The 21,208-nt window shown below is 33.9% G+C and overlaps 2 protein-coding genes across 2 annotated transcripts in view; one reads left to right on the top strand and one right to left on the bottom strand.

Moving 5' to 3' along the window:
* The window catches only part of LOC150093159 (ubiquitin-conjugating enzyme E2 Z-like), a 61,706-nt gene extending 61,123 nt beyond the window's left edge, over positions 1 to 583 (top strand). Inside the window, exon 7 of the mRNA XM_090413403.1 lies at positions 191 to 583. Coding sequence (XP_090269529.1) covers positions 191 to 331 — 141 coding nt within the window. The 3' untranslated portion in view covers positions 332 to 583. The remainder of the gene's footprint in view (positions 1 to 190) is intronic.
* Positions 584 to 14,476: 13,893 nt separating this feature from the next.
* The window catches only part of Gpdh1 (Glycerol-3-phosphate dehydrogenase 1), a 98,999-nt gene continuing 92,267 nt past the window's right edge, over positions 14,477 to 21,208 (bottom strand). The window contains exon 9 of the mRNA XM_090414081.1: positions 14,477 to 18,491. Coding sequence (XP_090270207.1) covers positions 18,395 to 18,491 — 97 coding nt within the window. The 3' untranslated portion in view covers positions 14,477 to 18,394. The remainder of the gene's footprint in view (positions 18,492 to 21,208) is intronic.

The raw sequence follows: 21,208 nt of genomic DNA, 5'->3' as shown, positions 1-21,208 counted from the left end.
CATAATTTATTTCCACTTTAATATAATTGAAGCCTTTGTAAACCTAACTGAGAAATAAAAGGTTCCTCCCCCCCCCATAAGTAACTTACATGCTGTTTATTGTGTACTTTGAAAACCTGTGATGTTTGTGTGCATTTCAGTAATTGTATACAAGTACTTATATATTTGTCTTATTATTATTTTAATACAGGATCCTTTTGGTGAGAAACGAGGTGTTTTTGACTATGCTTCAGTACAAAGGAGATTGCAAGCCATTAAAGCGAAATTAGATGAAAAGAGATCAATTCAGCTTGATAGTGATGGACATACCGATTCAGATTCATCCAAATAATTGTTCCGTTAGTTTTTTTTTTTCATGCATATTAACACAAATCATTTCTGTACAGTCTTTGTTGCAGGACCACATCTATACATTTGTGGATTTTGTTTTTATCTTTTTCATTTGTTCGGCATTTTGAAATGAATCATTTAGGCATGCATTTATGAGAATGCCAACTCAATGTTGAGCTCAAATTGTTTTTACAAATGTCCTGTTGGGAGAAAATGTTTTTCCATATAATAAATATTAATTTACACATGATTATACCATGTGTTATTTCTTTATTCTTTACTGCCTTCATGGATGCAGTTAATACTTCATGAAAAAAATCACTTAATAGAACATTTTCCAGGTAGTAGTACCTATTTGTGTAGTACTGGTTGCTGCTTAATAAGCATCAGTGTTATAGTGAATGTTAATTGCATCTAAGGGCTTTTTTTTTTTTTTTTTTTTTGTGTTAAAACATTCATTAATGTATTTCCCCCACCCCATTGTAATGTAAATAAGGTGACTAAAAAACTGATTGTCTTTTATGCTCTCTCAATCTTTTTAAGTATCAGTTAATATAAATTTTTGTTGCTATATTTTCATGATCAACAGTTGTCCATACCTCAGCTTTTTTATTTTTTATTTTAAATCATAATAAAGAATAGTAAGAATCTCTGTATAATTTTTTTTTTTTTTTTTTTTTTTTTTTTTTTTTTTTTTTTATTTAATGAATTTGGCTTATTTTATATAGTGCCATTGGTTTCGAACTCACAGTACATACAAACTAAGATTTTGGAAATTTGATAGGGAAAAAAAAGTGATGTAATTTGACAGGTTCAATTTGGTGCTCTACATTCCATTTTCCTGTAATGATTGATCCCTTAGAAATAAATATTATTTTTGCTCAGTGGTTTAGTCTTTGAAATCACTAGCAAGTTGTTATCACAGAATGTTGTGTACATTTAAGACAGGTAGACATTTAAAATTATCTAGAGAATGGAATTTAATCACAAATTCTGCTAATTAAGAAAACATAGCTGCTCAGTTTCTATGAGCTCCTCTAGGTTTGAATTTTTCAAACTTATAGGCACTTAAAAGATCCATCATCGTTTTGGTCTCATTTTTTGTATTCTTTCAAAAACTTGTTTTACATGCAAAATTATCAATTTCTTCGTGATAATTTATCATAGCAGCAATTTCTTATAGATTTTGTAGTTTATTATGTTAAATCTAGGGGATCCGTGATTTGTCAGGTTTCTTATATTGAAAATAACTTGTCAGCTAAAGAAAGTATAATGGGAGAACTTACTAGTTAGATATTTTTAAGTTTCACTGAGTGAAAACTTATGTGCAAACAAAATTATTGTATAGTATAATTTGTTCTTTTAAAAGATTCAAATGTTTATTTTAACAAATTCCTATATTGACTATGCTCCACTGTAAATTATCTTGTAATGTTTGATATTCTTAATCATGGCCCAAAACACAGAAAAGATTATCATCAAAACAGTCCGTCTGTCACAAAAGAAAATTGAAGCAAATGAATTAGCAGAATGAAATTTTGTTCACTTAGAAATAGGGTATATTTTTACAAGTTGTTCGTTATAGATGGGGTTGGAGTAGGATCTTGTTATTCGGGTCACCTAAAGTTGTTGGGGGGGGTATTTATTTTTATTATTTTTTTTTTTTGCAATATTTAAATAATAAATAACCTTTTATACTCTTACCAACAAAATTATTTTACTCTTATGTATCAATGCCATGATCTGAAAATTATTTCTACTCAGCGAACTGATCATTCTTGTTGTAAAAATTAGACTGTAGTGCTGTTATTACAAAAAGCATGATTAATGCTAAGCAGGATAGAACAAAAATTAATCTTCTACTGTTTCTTTTATAACAAATATTTGTTCTGCTTTCCAGAAAAAATTACTCAGGGTTTAGACTAGTCTGCATGTGAAATATGCTAATAGTTATGTACTTCTAGTTGTGTAAACTTAGTGTTTTGTTTGTATTGCATAAAGTAAATAAGTGAAGAATACTTAAAATAGCATGCTGGCTTCGTTAATTACATTATTATTACACTGAAATTGCATGTGACATATAGTGCAACTGGAAATGAACACTGTTTACATGACTTTATTTTTAACAATGAACGTATAAGCAGATATGCCCTTTTAGTTATATAGAGCATACTTATTATCTGAAACATATGATGCTATATGAAGAACTGGATTTGTTTCTGCAATTAAGGAAAAGAAAACTTGATGATAGGGGATTCCTTTCTCTTTAAAGGAACTTATTTGTTTACTTTTGAATAATTCACTGCCTCGTTTTGATCGCTTATGTTCAGTCTGCTATTTTTTAACCAATATTGTCATATAAATTGTGAATAACTATATCCAATATGAAATATGCATTTCATATTTTCAATGATGTTTCTGTTGTGTATAACTGCATGGGGGGGGGTATTTTACTATTGCAGTAATCTCAGATAATGCTTATTCAATGAATTTTCTTAAGAATTGTTAACTAGCATTGTTATGCTGCATAAGGTATGTGACATGGCCTGTTGTGGATGTATTTTTTTTTTTTTAACTCAACATTTCTTCATAATCAAATTCCTTATATGTACCCGGGGGGGGGGGGGGGGGGGGGGGAGTGCGGGATAATTATGATAGTACTACATGAAAAACTTATATCATTACTTCCAATTAACAATTTTCTTCCAAATTAATCTATTATCTGTCAGGACTCCAATATTAACAAATCCTATATTTCTGTCTTTAAAGACTTTTTACTGCATCAATCCGTCTACATTTTGGTCTTATTCCTGCTAACCTGGCAGAGAACACTTGTTTTGCTAATCTTTCCTCTCCCATTCTGTTTAGGTGACAATACTACCTTAGATTATATCTACTAACATATTCCTGAATGCTCACAATGGCAAGTTCTTTCCTAAAAGCCTCATTTTCTGTTCACTCCACTAATCTTTCTCATATCGGAGGTCTCCAGTCTTTCACCAAGTGTTTTATTTTTAACCCAGCTCTCAGATCCATAAGTTAATTGGTTTCAAACCTATCTTGTATACAGCTAGTTTAGTGTTTTGATTAATTTATCTCTTATTCCATATAAATGTATTCAGTTAACTTCTACATACTAGCTTTATTGATTCTGTTGTCTATTTCCATATTTAATTTACAATCTTCACTAAAAACTGTGCCTAAATAGCTGAAAGGTTTTACTTGTTCTATAGAACAAGTAAAGCATTTCTTGTTTCATATGAAATATGCATTTCATATTTTCAATGATGTTTCTGCTTATTTTCATTGTCTTTGACTTGTTATTGCTGATTTTCATAGAAAATGTATTACAACAGTTATTCAATTTAATCAGAGAATCGTTCAGACTTGTACCAAATTTATTTAAAAGTATAACATCATCCACATAAAGTAGAATTGAGATTAACATCTCCAACCTTGATATCAGGTTAAATACCACTTTCCTTCACAATGTGATCCATATAGATAATGAATAACAGAGGGGATAATGTACATCCTTGTCTGACACCAGATCATTAAACGTCTTCCTGTACTTCCTTCAATTCTAACTACTGACTTACAACTCAAATAAAGACCGTTGACACCACATAACTGTAACGTTTTGAATAGCTTTTCTCTTGGCATCTTGTCATATGCCTTATCCAGAAAACTTAACTACTGAGCCTTGTTATATTCCCATGAATTTTCAACTTGCCTTAGAGTGAAAATCTGATCCTGGCAACCTCTATTTGACTGGATCCAGCTTGTTCTTCACTAAGCCTCTCTTCCACAATTGTTCTTAACTGTCTTTGAACTATACTTGCATAAATCATACCAGGAACACTAAATAGAAAAATTCCTCTGTAATCATCACATTCAGCTTTATTTCCTTTTTTATAGATGGGAACTATAAACGCTCTACTCCAATCATCTAGAAGTCAACTATCTGACCAGGTCCTCTCTATTATGCAATGCAGCTACAGTAAAACTTATGCCTCCATATTTCAGCATTTCTGGTTGAATTTGGTCTACTCTAGTTGTCTTTCCACATTTCAGATTTTTGATGACACTTTCTATTTCAAATATATGGATGTTTGTTGCTGACTGCATTCTTGTTAGGAGTTTTCTACTACTCTGCTGACATTGCTTCTTTTGTAGTAATTACTCCAAACATCTAGAATATGTATCTTAAGTTTTCATGTTACCTTTATCATCTCTGATTCCTTTTAAGTACCCTCCATTTCTAAGCTATTGTTGATAGTCTCCAGAATATTTTGCCACCTTCCTCAGATTTATTTTACATGTTCTTACATTTTTTTTTGTATTCTCTAAGATCAAGCTTGCTTACTAGTGACTTTCCATATGCTGTCTTTTCCTTGACTACCTCTTTAATTTCCTGAATGATCCACTATGGAGCTCTGATTTTTCTATCCTTACAGGCAATCATACCATGTGGCTAGTCAGTCAGTGTTTCAGGGTTTGCTATTGAATCTCCAAGGGTTGGTTTCTGTTTTCAGAGTTTCATTTTTTCTTGACTGATGTTTGTGTATTTTAATCTACAGTTAACTTATGAAAGCTGCCTGAATTTGATTCATTTTAAAACTTTCTTATACACTTTTTTTAATATGAAATTTGAAAATTTTCTTTAGCATCTGTTCCATAAAAACCTTTTGAGTAACATTTTTCTATATTTTCTCTTTTTCATCTTTCAGCTAAATTTTGTAACCCACAGACTCAGTCTATCCTCAAAACTAAATAATGATCACTAACTATTTAAAATTCTCTAATATACTCTTGTGTCCTGAAGTGGGAAATCATCGCTATCAAATGTAACATAGACTTCTTATTTTTGCATTCTTATGTTGGAACATTGTGTTAGTAATAACTTATCCATGTCTCAGCAGGTATTTACCATTATTATTAGCTTTGGATTTTTCTCCAACTCAATATTTGAAAAATTGAAAGATGAGACAGCATATGATGTGGCAACCCATTGAGTTATTTTGTATTGTCATTTTTCAGTTTTAGAAACAAATTTCTGTTATTCTTTACTACTTTGTGGTAGCAAACAGTTTGTAAAGTATTTTCATGGCTATGGTACTTGTAGGTAGACTGTTCACACAAGTTGCCTGAAATATCCCATAATGCAGTTACATAAAGACATGTACATTGTTATGTATTATAGGAAGGGTCTCTACCTGGACTGTTCTGACATTTATTGAAGTCTCATCAGTGGGAACCAGACCCTAGAAGAGAACCCCCCCACACACTTATATCTTGGTATTCTAGGAATAAGTTAATCTATTTCTTCAGTCTATATTTGCATATTGTGTGTTCTTCTGGCTCACTCACTTTCAGATGAAATGCTCTAAAAAGGTTCTTTGCGTCCTGGAGGAGAAAGGATTTGAATCCAGTTCTTTGAGACTAAAAAAACATTGCTGAGCTACAGAGGCTATTATAAGTATAAGATGAAAATGTGCACCACATAACTGAAAAATTATTAAATCTGTAAGTTGTAAAAGAGATCTAATCCAATATGCCCATGAGCAATCTACTACATAATGTTAAAAGATGAGTCGAACTCATTTAATTTTCATTTTTAACTGTCACAGAAACACTGCTGTAGTTCATATTTTAGTGATCATATCACTATCCTGTTGAATCTACTTCTCTAAATGTAACGATTATAACATATTTGAGAAATATGGGATATAAATGACTTGTATATAAAATATACAAGAAATATAATTAGCAAATTTAAATAAATTATATGAATAGTTCATCAAAATGATTAAATATGCAGATAGCAAATTGTAATATAAAATACTCAAAAATTAACTTTTTCTAGATTCTGGTGAACTAAAAATATTGCAAATGCAAAGTATTCATCGAATTCCTGCCATGTACCCTCAAGGGGTGTACAGGATATGATAGTACAACATGAAAAATTTACATCATTACTAACTTCCTATCTACAATTTTCCTCCAAATCAGTCTGTTACTTGTCAAGACTCCAACATTATCAGATCTTATATTTCTATCGTCTAAGGCACTTTATACCATATCAATCCACATATATCTTGGTCTTCCTCTGGGTCGTTTTCCTACCAACATGGTAGAGAACAAATGACCATACCACTTGAGACTGCTAATGCATTCCTGGATGCAAATAATAATATTTAAGTTCTTTTCTAATATCCTCGTTTTTAATATACTGCCATTGTTGCCATCTGTTCATGCCCCTAATCTTTCTCAGGATTCATAAAAAAAGTATGTTATATAAGCGTAGGAAGAATTACGATCTAGTGTTTGAAAATGGCTACAAAAAATTTGCTAAATGTGCAAAGGGGGGGAAAAGTAAAGAATGGATGTTAAGTACAATAATTACTGAATGGAGAAAATGATGTTTGTTTTCTCCAACTAGGCAGGTATTACATGTATATCCTAGTATTACTATTCAACTTGTCATTTTTTAGTTTTTCTAGTTATCTAATACCAAAGCTTAAAAAAAAATCGACACTATTTGAGACAATACCATTTAGAGTTTATGAACACAAAGTGGAATTGTCTAACGTCTGAGGTGATAGGATTGGAAAGTAGCTAAGATATCCAATATAATGTTCACCTCTTGGAATCTGTCCAACTGAAATTAACAATGCTGGGAAAGCTAAAGAAGATTGAAGTTGAAGAATAACATGACTATTTGCAAAGGAATGGTTGTTGGGATAGGTGCATTCCTAAATACCTTGAACTATATGAGATAACGCCATGTGCAATAAAGGAATGGCAAAGAATCTAAGGGCATGGGAATGCTCAAGGAAGCAACTCCTGGCGAGAATTTGAGAAGGAAACAAAAAAAAAATTAATTACTGACAAGTTTGTTTCATGCATGTAACAAAGATGTTTGGGATTAAAATACAAAACTTAGGACTACTGATAATAGGAATCTTTATGAACGACTGCATAAATTAGTTTAGATGTGGTCTTGTTTCACTAATTGTTTCTAGATTTTGGAAAAGCATTTGAGAGAACTCCATACGAAAAATTTGTAATAAAAAAGGTTATAAGATATGGATAGTTTAGACATAAGAAAAGTTAGTTGTAGCCACAATGAATTGTGTTTGGGGGACCCAACATAATTCACCTTGATTTAATAGACAAGAGGAAATCCATAACTTCTTTGGCCATTTAAGGATTGTTTAAGAGTTAAAATTCATAGTTGAAGTACTAGTGTAATGGAAGATAACGAAGTTGGAGGCAATGGGAAAGTCGCAGAGTTTCATTTTTATTTATTTTGCGATGTTTGTTCTCGGTTCTGAAGATGGCAGATTGATTTTGCCAACAGATTACATTATTTGTGCTAAGAATCAGTCCGAATAATTGAAATGTATAATAAATTCCATTCTTCAATAAAATGTGTATGCTCTTGTCACAACGGTTATCGGGGGAAAAAGTTACCGGATTAGCATTTTTTTTTTTTTTAGCGAAGACAGCGACATTCATTCAATTCAAGTAGCAAATTATTTAGTTATGTAACTTACGTGCATAGCATCCACAGAATGGATTTGCAACAGGTGCTCGTAAAGAAAATTTTCTAGTGTGAAAGAAAAAGCACTGAAGGTTGCTTCTTTTGGACAAGTGACCACGTTTTCATGCTATGGAGAAGCTTGTCAAGTGTGGTGACGTCCAATATATGAAGGATAAGATAATACTGTATGTAAAAACCGCTATTCGTCGTCCAACACGTTGAATGCGCAGTTCCGGGCATCGACTGCGAATCTGCACAAAAACATTCAGAACGGAGGTTAACAACATACATTTTCATGGTAGGACCATAATATGCAACCCTCACTTTAACCAAATCAACATGCAATGTTGATTTGGTTGAAGTTCAGTGGTGCAAACAGCGTGTACACTAGGATGTGGAAATTGGAAAAGCTGCGTTTTGAGTGACAAATTATGCTACATCCTCTACCGAGCAGATGGTCGGGTGTAGGTGTTGGCAGATGGATGCCCAGTGAACGTCTCTTACCGTAATGCGTAACCCCAACTATGAAATTCGGAGGTGATGGCTGTTTTGGCCTAGAACCTCTGTACATGCTTCCTACTTGGTGTTTCTATGAAACTGACCATTGTCTCTTTCAGCAAGACAATGCACCATGCCAATATATGAAACTGTATGGACTTGGACGTCACCACACTTGACTAGCCTCCACAAAGTCATCTGAACCCTATTGAATATCTGTGCGATGATCTGGAGCATAGAGTGAGGTCAAAGGATGTCTTCCCCACTACATTCCTGGACCTCGTTACAGGAAGAATGGTCCAAAATTCCTATTTATGGAAAGCATTGCCCCTAAGTTGCTGGTCATCTCAGTGAAAGGAGGTCCCACATCTTATTAAGGTGGGTGCAATGGTGTCTGTTGACTTCTTTCCAAGCAGTGTATTTCTAATTGCAAAACTGTCATCCATGTAGTGAATTCACACAAGAAAAAAATCATCCTCTGAAAAATTAAATTTTCCTAAAAATATCAGTACTAGATAACAAAATTTTCATGGCAGTTCCTTCTACTTGAATTTATCCTCCAGGTGAAATAATCTGAGTAAATAAATTTAAACAGCCCTCAGATGTCAGGAGTTTTCGGATAAAATTCCATCGAGTCAGTATTGAGGAGAGAGTATCTGATTTATGGCCAAAGCAAATAAGGCCATGAGGTGTGTATTATGTCTGAGTATGGCCTGTTTTGTGGGGATGAAAACCATTTTCCTGAGGGGAACCCTGCTGGCTCCATATGAGATCAGCCAATTTACCTTCACCCAAGATGTTCTTTGCATCCTACAAAAGATTCTAACCCAAATCTTAAACAAAACGCATCATCGATACCTAATGAGTAGCAGAGAAATGTCAAAATTCATATCAGAACGATCTAAATTGTGAATTTTGCCTTAAAATGATTTTCAATAATCAAAAATGCATTTTTGATTTAGTAACACGTGACCTGCAAGAGGTAGGGAATTTCAGAATCACATAATGAGGACTGCCAATCGAATCCACTGTTATTCAAAAGGACAACCTTATTTGTGAATCTTTAGTAAACGGTTGGTCTTGAATGATATATCTTAATCTTTTTTAACTGGTGTTGGGTTTAACAAAAGGACTAGCTAAGAGTTTAAGCTCACATCATTAAATGAGAATGTAATTTCGAGTCACGGGTTTGCAGTGGTACTCAGTTTTCTGATTTTAATTCCCTTCGCAGATGTAGTTAAGTTGCAAAGCCATTTTTGATTCTAAAATACATGCTTTGAAAAAAGTCAATGGACATCATAGTGCAAAGAACAAATAACCATTGCACCCACTTAAAAAAGATGTGTGGCCTGTGATGACTGCAGCCATAGGGCATTATTTCCACGATAACGATCAATGAGAATTTTGGACCATTCTTCCTGTAGTCATGTAATGAGTTAATGGGGCAGACGTCCTTTGATTTCACCCCATGCTCCAGTTCATCCCGCTGATGCGTATTAGGGTTGAGATCAGGTATCTGTGGAAGTCAGCCAAGTGCAGTGACGTTCATGTTTACAAACGACGCAATTACAGCAGCAGCCTTAAGACACGGTGAAAACACGGTCTTGCTGAAAGAGACAATGGTCAGTTCCATAGAACCTCAAAGTACGAAGCATTGCATCGTCCAGAATGTTCAGATACTTCTCGACATTCAATGGTCGTGGCACTACAAACCGAGGTCTGACGCCACCAAACCATGACTATATCATCGCACCGCCATCTCCGAATTTCATAGTCGGGGTTACGCACTCCGGTAAGAGACGTTCACCGTCACACCCATCCATCTGCTCGGTAAAGGATGTAGCGTGATTCATCGCTCCATAACACAGCATTCCAAGTTTTCGCGTCCGTTGGGCCAGTGAGGACGATGCTGCATGTTGCTTCCGGTAACGTGGGGCTTGCATATTGTGGCCCTACCATGGAAACCAATGTTGTGAATGTTTTTGTGTAGTTTCGTGTTCCAGTCGATGCTGGAACTTGCATGCACCGTGTCAGCAGATAAATGTCGGTTTTTACATGTTATCCTTTTCTTACCGTAGAAGGTTACGGTCACTTTGGCGAGTTGTGCACAGCGGGTGACAATTGCAGTTGACTCCCTGCTCTTCGATCTCGGTATGATACTGCTGACCTGGCTGGGATGACCCAATTTGTCGAACAGATAGGCCTACATCATGGTCCAATCACAACGCCTCTTTCAAACTTTAAACTCCGTCAGTTCCCTTCTTATAGCCATTTCACCCGGACATAGTTGTACTGACTTGGGAGCATCATAATTCAATTTATATTTATATACCGACTACAAACACGCGACTCGTTACATAGCATAATACATCTTGCCCATGGATATGTCTGTGACTTCTTTCCCCACAATATGCTTTTTAATATTCTTTTCTTACCAAGGTGATCATCGTTGGTGTCATATTGACAGGATCTGTAGACATCTGGCAAGGAGAGGGTATTCTGGGGGACTAACTCACGAAAGTAGAAGCTTTATTCAGAATTCTGAAATGTTAGAATAGCCACATCAAGCAAAATTCAATCTGTTGGTTGTACTTTTCATATAGGGTAGGGATATAAAGTATGAGTTTTTTAAAACTGAAGATGAGTTAGCCGATCTCACACAGAGGTAGCAGGGTTTTTCATTTCGCGTACAGTCAAATCGCTCAGAACACACGCAATTTACAGATAAAAAAAAGACCGTTGTTGGTGGTGATGGCATTGAGAATAGCAGTGTCGTAGGATAATTAAGTAGTAGTTGAGATGGTGAGACGTATATAACGAAGTAGAGTGCCCTCCCGCGATGAGTCGGACTCCTGGAGTTGTCACATAATAATAATGTATAATCTGTTTGGGGGGGGGGGGGGGGGGGTAATGGCTGTTGGTAAGGAGTTTGGCCATGATTTTATTTAATTTGCCTTAGGTAAAGACAATTTCTTCAGTTGGAAAAAAACTAGGCTAATACATAATTCCTTATATCTGGAAGTGGTTTAAGTTCTACAGACCCGTTAGCTGCAACAGAACTGACGGTATTCGTAGTGATTACAATTGACGGTGTGGTTGTAATCACTACGACCACTTTCAAAAGGGTATATACTGGCTGTCATTTCATCCTGTCTTCAAGTGCATTTGATACTTGAACTTGCAAAACAGCATATAATAATTAAGTTAGTAAATTATTTTTTACTAACTTAATTCCAGAAATCTCAACTTGAATCATTGCAATAATTGTGGAAAGGGCATTCATTCCAGATCTAGACACCAATTTACGAAAGTTCACAAATCTGCCCTTTGAGCTAAATACGAGGGAGGGGGGAGTTCTGATAAACATCTATAACAAATATTTTCTTTTTTTCCCTCAGAGGATTGCAAATGATGCAGCAGCGTTATAACGTATTCTCCACGAAGTGTTATACACTTCGTGGAGAATACGTAAAATAATGTGTACGTTACGTTTGCTTCAATTCCTTCAGGTGATCAGAACTTCTTAACTCCCCTCATACATATAGACTATGTTCACTGGGCATCTACAGATGCCGCATGGTCACTCCGATGCTCGGTGATGTTCCACACCAGGCCTCGCCATGTAGTCCTGTTTGCTTTTCTGGCAGCCTCAACTCTTTGAAGATCACTCACTCCACACACGCCATCCATCCATTTCATTGATTGTCTACCCCTACCTCTTTTTCCAGGAACCATATAGACTCCGAGATACGTAAATCCTTAGTTAACGTAAGAAATTCGCTGTAGTATAGCACGTGAACTCGGTCTTGCAGTATCGACAGTAAATACCATGGTAAAGGATGCCTATAAAAGAACATGTTAAACGAACAGCCAGTATGAAACCCATTATTTAAAAAAAAAAAAGCGAAGAGTGAAAAGTAAGATGGAAAAATTGCTTACGATATGGATGGAAGACCAGCAGAAACGCGTTCCTTTGAGCCTTATGAAAATACAGGCTAAGGCAAGTTTATTTGAGGACCTTAAGGGAAAATATCCTGAAGGAACACAGTCGTTTACTGCAAGCAATGGTTGGTTTGCATTTTATAATCGTGCTGGCTTTCAAATATATTCGGTGTGGCGTTAAACAATTGTCCAAATGGATATTATGTAAAATGCATCTTTTATGTATTTAATACAGGATGTTTATCATTTTATTACTTCGTGACACCTCCAAGGAGGACACCTACTCTACAACTCTCCATCTCCACCAGCTAACCGAACCTCTACTATTATCATCAACATCAAATGCCCACCACTAGTATTTTTTTGTCTGTATGCAGGATGAAAAACCCGAGTTTCCGGGAGGAAAAAAAAACCAGCTACCGTCGTATGAGATCGGCTAACTCACCTTCAACTGAGCCCATATAAAGATAAAGATTCCTCCCGTCACGACGAGAATCGAACTTCGACCGTTTCCAATCGAAGGGGGCAATGTAGCATCGTTCTTCCAATTGCGCTATGGAGATGCTATTTAATAATTTTACACTGCATTACATATTTATTTTTTTTTGCATGTGTTTGACATGACAGTATTATGAAAGGTTGGGGGGGGGGGGGTCCAACTTGCATGATAAGTTTCAGAACGGTCCACTTACATACGTCGAGCAGTGTCTGTAGTTAATTCTACTGGCAGCCCTACGAAATTGCAAAATTTGCATCTGACATTCTCCCTACTCTTAGATTACTCACGTTCATATGTAGAAAATACCAGATATCTTAGAAATTAGATGTAAAGCTTGATCCTTCTGATGTCATGGTGTTGGTATCACTTCCTTCTGTTTACCGATATACCTCTGGCTGACTATGTAGATTATCTTAAGGTTTTCTTACTGACAGGGCTATTTAAATTTTATGGACTCCAGATATTTTACCTGCAAAATATTTTGTCTGAAACTTAAACTGAATGGACCATGATGGGCAGTTCATTATCCCATATAGCAACTATTTTTTAGAAGTTAAAAGCGTCTACCCCAAAATCATGAGTCATACCCTAAAACAATCATGAACTGTTGACATTTTTGCCATCTGGAACCATCTACAAATATTTTAAAACTTAAAGCTCTATGCTTGGTCTCCAGAGCAGGATTTTGAGCTATCTAGCACTTAGCCAACTCACAGTTCTAATACTAATGTTGGGAAGGGATTGATTTTTTTTTTTTTAATCTTCAATTCAACACAGGATTAAGTTTACATTCTATAAAATGAATCAAAAGGAGTACTATCCTTGCTGAATGTCTCCATTATGAAACTGGTTGTTTATCATCTACATTATCACAAATCCACGTTCACCAGATGCTGTTTGCTTCAGTTTTCTCCCTATCCCTTCGAAATATATGGCACATATGGCATAGTCAAGTGTTCAACAAATGTTGCTCTGAAGTACTTCAAGAATTCTCACCCATTAAGCCAACAGTGTCTTTAAATAGTTGTAAAGTGACTCAAGGAATTATTTATCCATTCTCTCCTGCCAAATCATGGTGAGATAAGTATAAGTAGTATCCTATTCCTTAGGTGAAAAGAACATGTTGCAATAGTTCATTTCAGAAATTTCAGTTGATTATACCTTCAAATTAAAATCGTCCTCTTCAGTCAAAGAGGACATTCAGCTGAAAAGCAAATCTAAGAACACCAATCTGTATTTTGCTTATAAAACCACATCTAAATTAGATTTGCATGGTGGTGTTACTAACCATAGAATTCTTTGGGATAATTCCAAATTACATCTTCATCTTAGTTTCTAAACAGAAATTTTTAGTTTCTAATTTATTTTACTTTGAGATAAAATAAATTCTGTAACACTTATTCTCCAAAGGGAATAGGCAGAGCTCCTACAGCTCTAACTTGAAGTCAGTCCTTCACTCATTTACTGTTACTTCATGAAATATAATCAAATCATCCTGCAATCGTTCAGCATCCTACCCAGCTTGAAATGGATGCTGAAGCCTAGAATGATTTTGTGGAAGCATAGGAATCTACGATATGCTTAATATATTATAAAAGTAATTTTTTAAAGGATATTAAAGATATGTAATTGAACTACCAAAATATTAGACATAAAAAATATTGTTTTTGCAAATCACTTTTATTAAAACTGCCAAATATTTTGACAATTTAAATAATACATTGCACATCTTGTTATTAACTATTTAGCACCTTATGCATCCAAACACAAATAACATTTGTTCATTTTAACTGCTGTGCTAAACATACATCCTAACATTCCTACATTTACTACTTTTTCCAAAAAGTGGAAAATATTTATTTGTATATACAATAAGGATATTTTACATATTAACAGAAAATGAACACATTAATTCTACAAAAATCAAACTAATACTTTGGATAAAAGTTGAATTTTATTTTATAAGGAAAAAAAAAAAAATCTGGACAACACCAAATCAAATCATATGTTCTATTAATTATCACATGGAATCTTGGAATTTTTTTTTTTTTTTTTTTTTTTTTTGGTTTTAAAACTAAAAGCTAGTTTCAGCATAGGAAAAAGTGTAAAAATAAAAAACACAATTACCAAAAACTGAAAAATTTTCAGTATTAAATTAATATTATTATTTTTTTTTTTTTTTGCAGATAAAAGTGTGCTCAATTTTACAAAATTTGGATAACAACATTATTCTGACATCATATTCAACACAAAACCAATTTTATGTGGATTTTAATACCTATGTATAAAAATCCATTGATTATTTAAACATCCCAAGTGCTATGAAGTTACTTTTATGAAAAGTGAGTCCTCATTCCTAATATCATTATATTAAATAATTATTAATTTAAAAGTTTTGGTTCTGCATTTTTTGCATTCTATAATGTTTTAGCAAAATTATGAATCATTAAAATGTAATTAATTTCTAGAAATTACAGGATAAAAACAGCTGATTACAATGAATGAATGATACAAGGTGCTAACTATTCTACCAAATCTTAGTTTATGATATATACTCCCACCTAAAATAATTTCATAAGAGTAGTTTTAAGCATTTTAGCAACAGGAGCGCAAGATAAGGATTTAGAAGAAAACCTGCTTCTTGAGCTCTTCTGTATATCTAGTCAAAATATCAATATCATGCTGCATTCCATATATATGATTAGGAATTTCTTCATAATTACTTATGCAAGGACTTTAAAAATGATTACTCAATGTTAATTCATTTGAAATCCACTACAATAATCACTATGTACCATATATACAAAGATATATATTCATTACTGTCCAAACAATTAAGGATGCTGTTGAATTGACAACCAGAACATGAATTACACCTGATATCCTATATTATTCATAAGTCAAATTATAATAAGAAAACTAACCATACATAACTAGCTGAATGCCAAGTAAACCAATATTCTTAAAAATAAATAATGGGTATTTATAATTTCATGGATGAAATCCACCCATACTAACACCTTGTACAAGTATACTGCCAACTCTCACTACAATGAATCCTGCAGAATAAAAAAAGCTTATTATAGGGGTGGAGATTTATAATAAATTTGAGATTTTTGGCTGGAACTTATTAGTAATTTGCTACAGTGAGCATGTTTATTCTAGTGATTATATATATTATACTAGACAAATTATATTTAAGTCTTAATGAGAAATTATATCCTTTACAGAAGCAAACAAAGTTTGATGTGAAGTATCTTCATGATTAGGCTGTTGACCTAATGGCAATTACCTCGTATCCCATAATGCACAGCACACTTCTACTTCCTTTCCAACATGTATACTGCTAATCATGGGAAGGATCACAGCTCTGACTGGTTTTAACCTAAATTTATTGATTTCACTGGTGGGAACTAGACCTGTGAAGATATTGAAAGCCAAATCAATGCAGAAGTCATATTTTCAATATACAAGCAGCAAAATGGTGCATCATCATATTAAATTACTCTAGAAAGGAAATGTGCTGTGCATTATGAGATAGTGAAGCAATAGATATGAAGTCAACAGCTTCCATATGCAAGCGGTCTAGTTGTAAAGATACTTCACATGAACTTTTGTTTGATTAGATTTGGTAAAAAATTAAAATATGAATAACTTGTCCAGTATAATGTACTTTCTAACCACTGAAAAATCTTTTTACAGTCATTATAGTGGTGTTTGTTAAATTGCAACTGAAGCTTAATTTTCAATTTAATACAATGCAGATCTCACTGCAGAATTATTTTAAAATATAGGCTTCATCTGAATTTTTTTCCTCTAAATTTCCTAATCATTTTATTGACAGTAAAATGTCACTTCATTCACTATGAAAGGGGAAATGATAGAATGGTCTGAATTTAAAATACAACTTAAGATTTTTTATATATACAAACAGATCCATTATTTTATATGGGTTCTGGAATAAACAATGTTCAATAAACATATTTAAAATACAAATTTTTAAAATAAGCACTGTAAATGATAATATATAACTACACACCAGAAAAGACAACCCCTCCTCATATAGCTAGCATTATTTAGTATCATGAATTTACAAAGGAATTCTCTTTGTAACTTATAATGCTGCTATTACATTTAACTTTCACTACAACAAACATGTAGTGACCAAGGAAGCCAAATGAATAGTTTGCTATAACAAGTTGCCCTTGTGGGAGGAAGATAAGCTCTACATGAGAATTTTCAGAAGTGTTTTTTCCTAAATTTGTTACAGTGAGAATTCACTGCACGTTATTTCAACTAAAATTATGTGATGGTTGATTGTAAATGTAGTTAATAAACTGGATTATCTACAGCAACAGTAGTTGAACTAACACTGAACATTTTTTTTTGTAATTGTAATATTCTGTCACATAGACAATTTATATTATTATTCAACAGCACAGCATAACGTGATCAAATAATATGCAATGCACCGTGTTAACATTTTACTCATTAACCAAATAATCTAGTCAAACATTTCACAGGATTAGATAACAAAAAATGCTTCATATTTTTATTTCACATGACCACTTTTGAATATAAACAGACCGCAAATAAATATCTGAATAGTATGTTAACATTTATGCACATCCAAAACAGCTGCAACATGACTTGATTTTATACACATAGGCTCAACTTGATAATCTTTGGGAAGAGCTAAAACAAAAATTACTAATTTCAATAATAGCTGGTTATTAATTTTTAAAAGCACATTCTCATAACATAAAAGCTCATATTCATAACATGTTTTTTTTTTTTTTACTTCACTTTCTTTCTCTTTCATAAAAATTTTCAAAATATATAATACACAAATAGTGATGCATATCAGACTATATTTAACAGCTGCCCAGATTGCATGTGCCTATTCTGATAAATTCTGCCATCACACTTAAATTGGGGAGAAAAATTACTTTTTACAAAAATATATTTATTAATAAAATTAAACATTTTAAAATAGCTAAAAGGATATAACCAGCTATTGAAGTGAGACAACTGTGATGATTAAAATATATTTTATATATATTTTACAAGATGGCACTACTTATGGACTGGAGTATGTGAAATGATGCTGAAGTCCTGTCTTACATAGCATCATTTACATAATTATGTACATGTATGATAATGACAGTGTTGAAGATCATCATGAAGTATTAAAATAGTCCAAGACAAAATATGCAATAACAATATAAGAAAATAGAATGTATACAGATAACAAATTTCATAACAGAGGAAATATTCAAAAATCCAAGATTATGCATCGCATAAAACCAAAGTATTTTGGCTCAGCAGTTTGTTTAAAAATTTCAGCTATATTCTACTACCTATGGTGTACCAACATAGCAATAAAAAAAAAAGAAAATTTTGAAAATTACTATTCTTAAATTAGCAATTCTATAAACTACTCATTCAACAAACTTCTGCAATTTTCCCCTTTTCTCTCCTCCTCTACTCTCCCAAATGCACAAAGATTATCAATAATCATATTACTGTCATCGCATCGGGAACAGATTGTTTATAATTACATAAGGAATGAATGGAGATCACATGTGTTCAGGGTGAGAGCGAAGGCAGTCTATCATAGCATCAGGCTCTATTTGCTTTGTGAAAACTTTGTAAATTGCTACAAACAATGGAAAACTGAAAAGTAAAAAAAAAATATATAATTATAATTCACAGTATAGTTATTAGCATTATTTATAAGAAATTCATATATAAATTAATTATACTGAAGTTCATATGCCTGACAAAGTTAAATAAAAATAGCCTGTTTTTATTTTTTATTAACTTAGTAAGTGGAAAATAAGGGATACATAATCTGAAAATGCCTAAATATATCAGTTTATTTTTTTATTTATCGTGTGGCTTGTACACATGGTTAAAAGACAATAAGAAGAAGATATACACATATGATAAAAAAAAAAAAAGAAAAAAAAGTCTACATTCAGGCAAATACAAATATGAAATTTATGACAAGCATCAGACAGAAGATTAGTCATATTTAACATTTAGGCTTTTAATCCAGTTGATCGCCTCTGGGGATAGGTCAAAGATATCCTTAAAGTCACCTGGAAATGCTGTCAGCTCGCATTCCTGTACTATATGGTGAATGGCTTGGGTCTCGGCTCCTCAGGGACAGTGGGAATTTGGTATCTTACCCCACTTTGAAAGGGAGTCTCCACATACACCATGGCCTGTACGAATCCTGTTAGCCGTCGTCCATATATTCCTGGACAGGTCAGATCCAGATGATTTTTGGAAGATGTTAATGTGATTATGAACTGCAGGTGATACTGCTTGGGACCACAGTACATCCTACCTATTCACCATACTGTCATTCTGGCTAAGAAGATTATGGGCGGTTTTTATGGTAGGTCTTCTGGATTTTAGTCTATTAGATAACGCATCTGGAATAAATGCATGTATTGAAAGATTTTGGTTATTTAAAATTATTTTATATTCATAAAGCAAGGCTTCCTGTCGTCGCAGTTCCAGAGGAGCAATATGGCTCAAAGTGGAGAGCCATTGTAATGGTGTACTCCTAATGCAACCTGTTATTAAATGCAGAGTGGAGTTAAGTTGAGTATCTAGTTTATTGACATGGTAACTATTAAGCCAGACAGGAGCACCATACTCTGCTGCACTGTAAACTAGACCCATTGCAGTGCACTGCAGAGTTGTGGCACTTGAGTCCCATATAGTACCACAAAGGTTCTGAACTATGTTATTTCTGGTGCAAACTTTAGCAGCGATATTAATCATATGCTGTTTATATGTCAGAGTTATTCCCAGATATTTAGGTGTTGGATTAAATGAAATTAATGTTCCATCAGCATATATCTCTGATTTTTGATTTACAAGTCTATTGTTCAGGGTGAAAGCAAGAGCATTCGGTTTTTACCAGAATTTGGGGATTAATCTCCATTTTTTATAAAACTGCCATAAAGCAGACAGATCATTTGTCAGTTCTTTTGATACACTTGTCACTGATCGCCAAAGCTAGATTATCTGCATAAGCAAACTTCCTGCTGGCTGTTTCAGGAATATCTGTGATGTAAAGGCTAAAAAGCAGTGGTCCGAGCACTGAGCCCTGATAATCCATTCTTAAGCACTCTGTTTACTGATCACACAGTAAATTGTTTAGAAGACTGCCCAATATTTTACATGGGATGACCTTAAGAAATTTATATACGAGTCCCTCCCTCCCTCCAAACAGTATTGTAAGCTGCTGTAAGTCAATAAAGACTGCATCTTTGAAATCCTGCTTCAATGTAGGTTGTTAAGCTGAGAACTTGATCCGTGCAGCTGCGATCTCTTCTGAACCTATTCTTGTTCTATTGGAACACATTCCAAAATTTTATCACTGATCCTGTTCAATATTAGTCTCTCCAATAATTTGTAGGTTGCACTTAAAAGAACTATGGGGGTGATAGCTTTCAGTTCTGTCTGCTGGCTTATCTGGTTTTAACACAGCAATGATTTTTGTCCTTTTAAATTCTTTAGGAATGCAGCCACTTTCAAGTATATTGTTAAAGAACTTAGCCAGCCACGATCTTGCATAAGGTCCACAGTGCGTCAGGAATTCATTAGGAATATTGTCAAATCCAGGAGCCTTCCCCATCCATTTTGATGTTTTGAAGCACCGAGGATATTTCCTCACAGGAAAAAGGCAAAGAGAATTGTTGATTCTTTTGCGTTACAGACTTCATAGCCTTTAGTTTGCGTTTTGCCTCTTTAGTATGTTCTTTATCTATTGGAGCTCTAGAAAGAATATGAGCAGCTATCTGATTTGGATCGACAAGAGGAGATTTCTTTGGTTACAGAGGGACTTGAGCTAAGCTTTTTAAGCAGTGACTAGGCTTTTCTACTAGAGTGTTTGAAATCTACGTTTTCAGTTATTTGAATCCACTTTTCCCTACGGGCAGCATTGACTGGAGGACTATGGAGCAGTTCTCCTATCTCAGGATCTTTACTTTCAAGGAATTCTCGATACAGGGATTCGCTTTCATTGGTCCATCCAGGCACATATTCTTTTCGGTAGCCTCGAGGAATGTGCATTTTTGCCACCACTATAACTACTCCAGTGAACCGTGTATAGTTTTTGTAAGTTGGAGGAATTTTTCTAAAGCATGTGTCTAGATCCACAGTGAAGTTTTCCCAGTCGGCTTTTTGGAAATTCAATCTTGGTCTAGGAAATGACGTTATCACTGGAATTTGGGCTCCTAATTCCATAAAGATGGGACGGTGCTGGCTATTTGGAAAAACCTCAAGAATATGTCTGAAAGTCTGGCAAATCTGGGTTATATTTATTCCTTATTCCAGGCTCTTGATTTAAAGGTGCCTTTTTCCTTGGCATC

This window comes from Typopeltis vanoorti, chromosome 24 (assembly GCF_054136105.1).
Source record: "Typopeltis vanoorti isolate ZY-2024b chromosome 24, IOZ_Tvanoo_1.0, whole genome shotgun sequence".
In the NCBI taxonomy this organism is placed as follows: Eukaryota; Metazoa; Arthropoda; class Arachnida; order Uropygi; family Thelyphonidae; genus Typopeltis; species Typopeltis vanoorti.
This window is presented reverse-complemented; position numbering and strand designations above follow the sequence as displayed.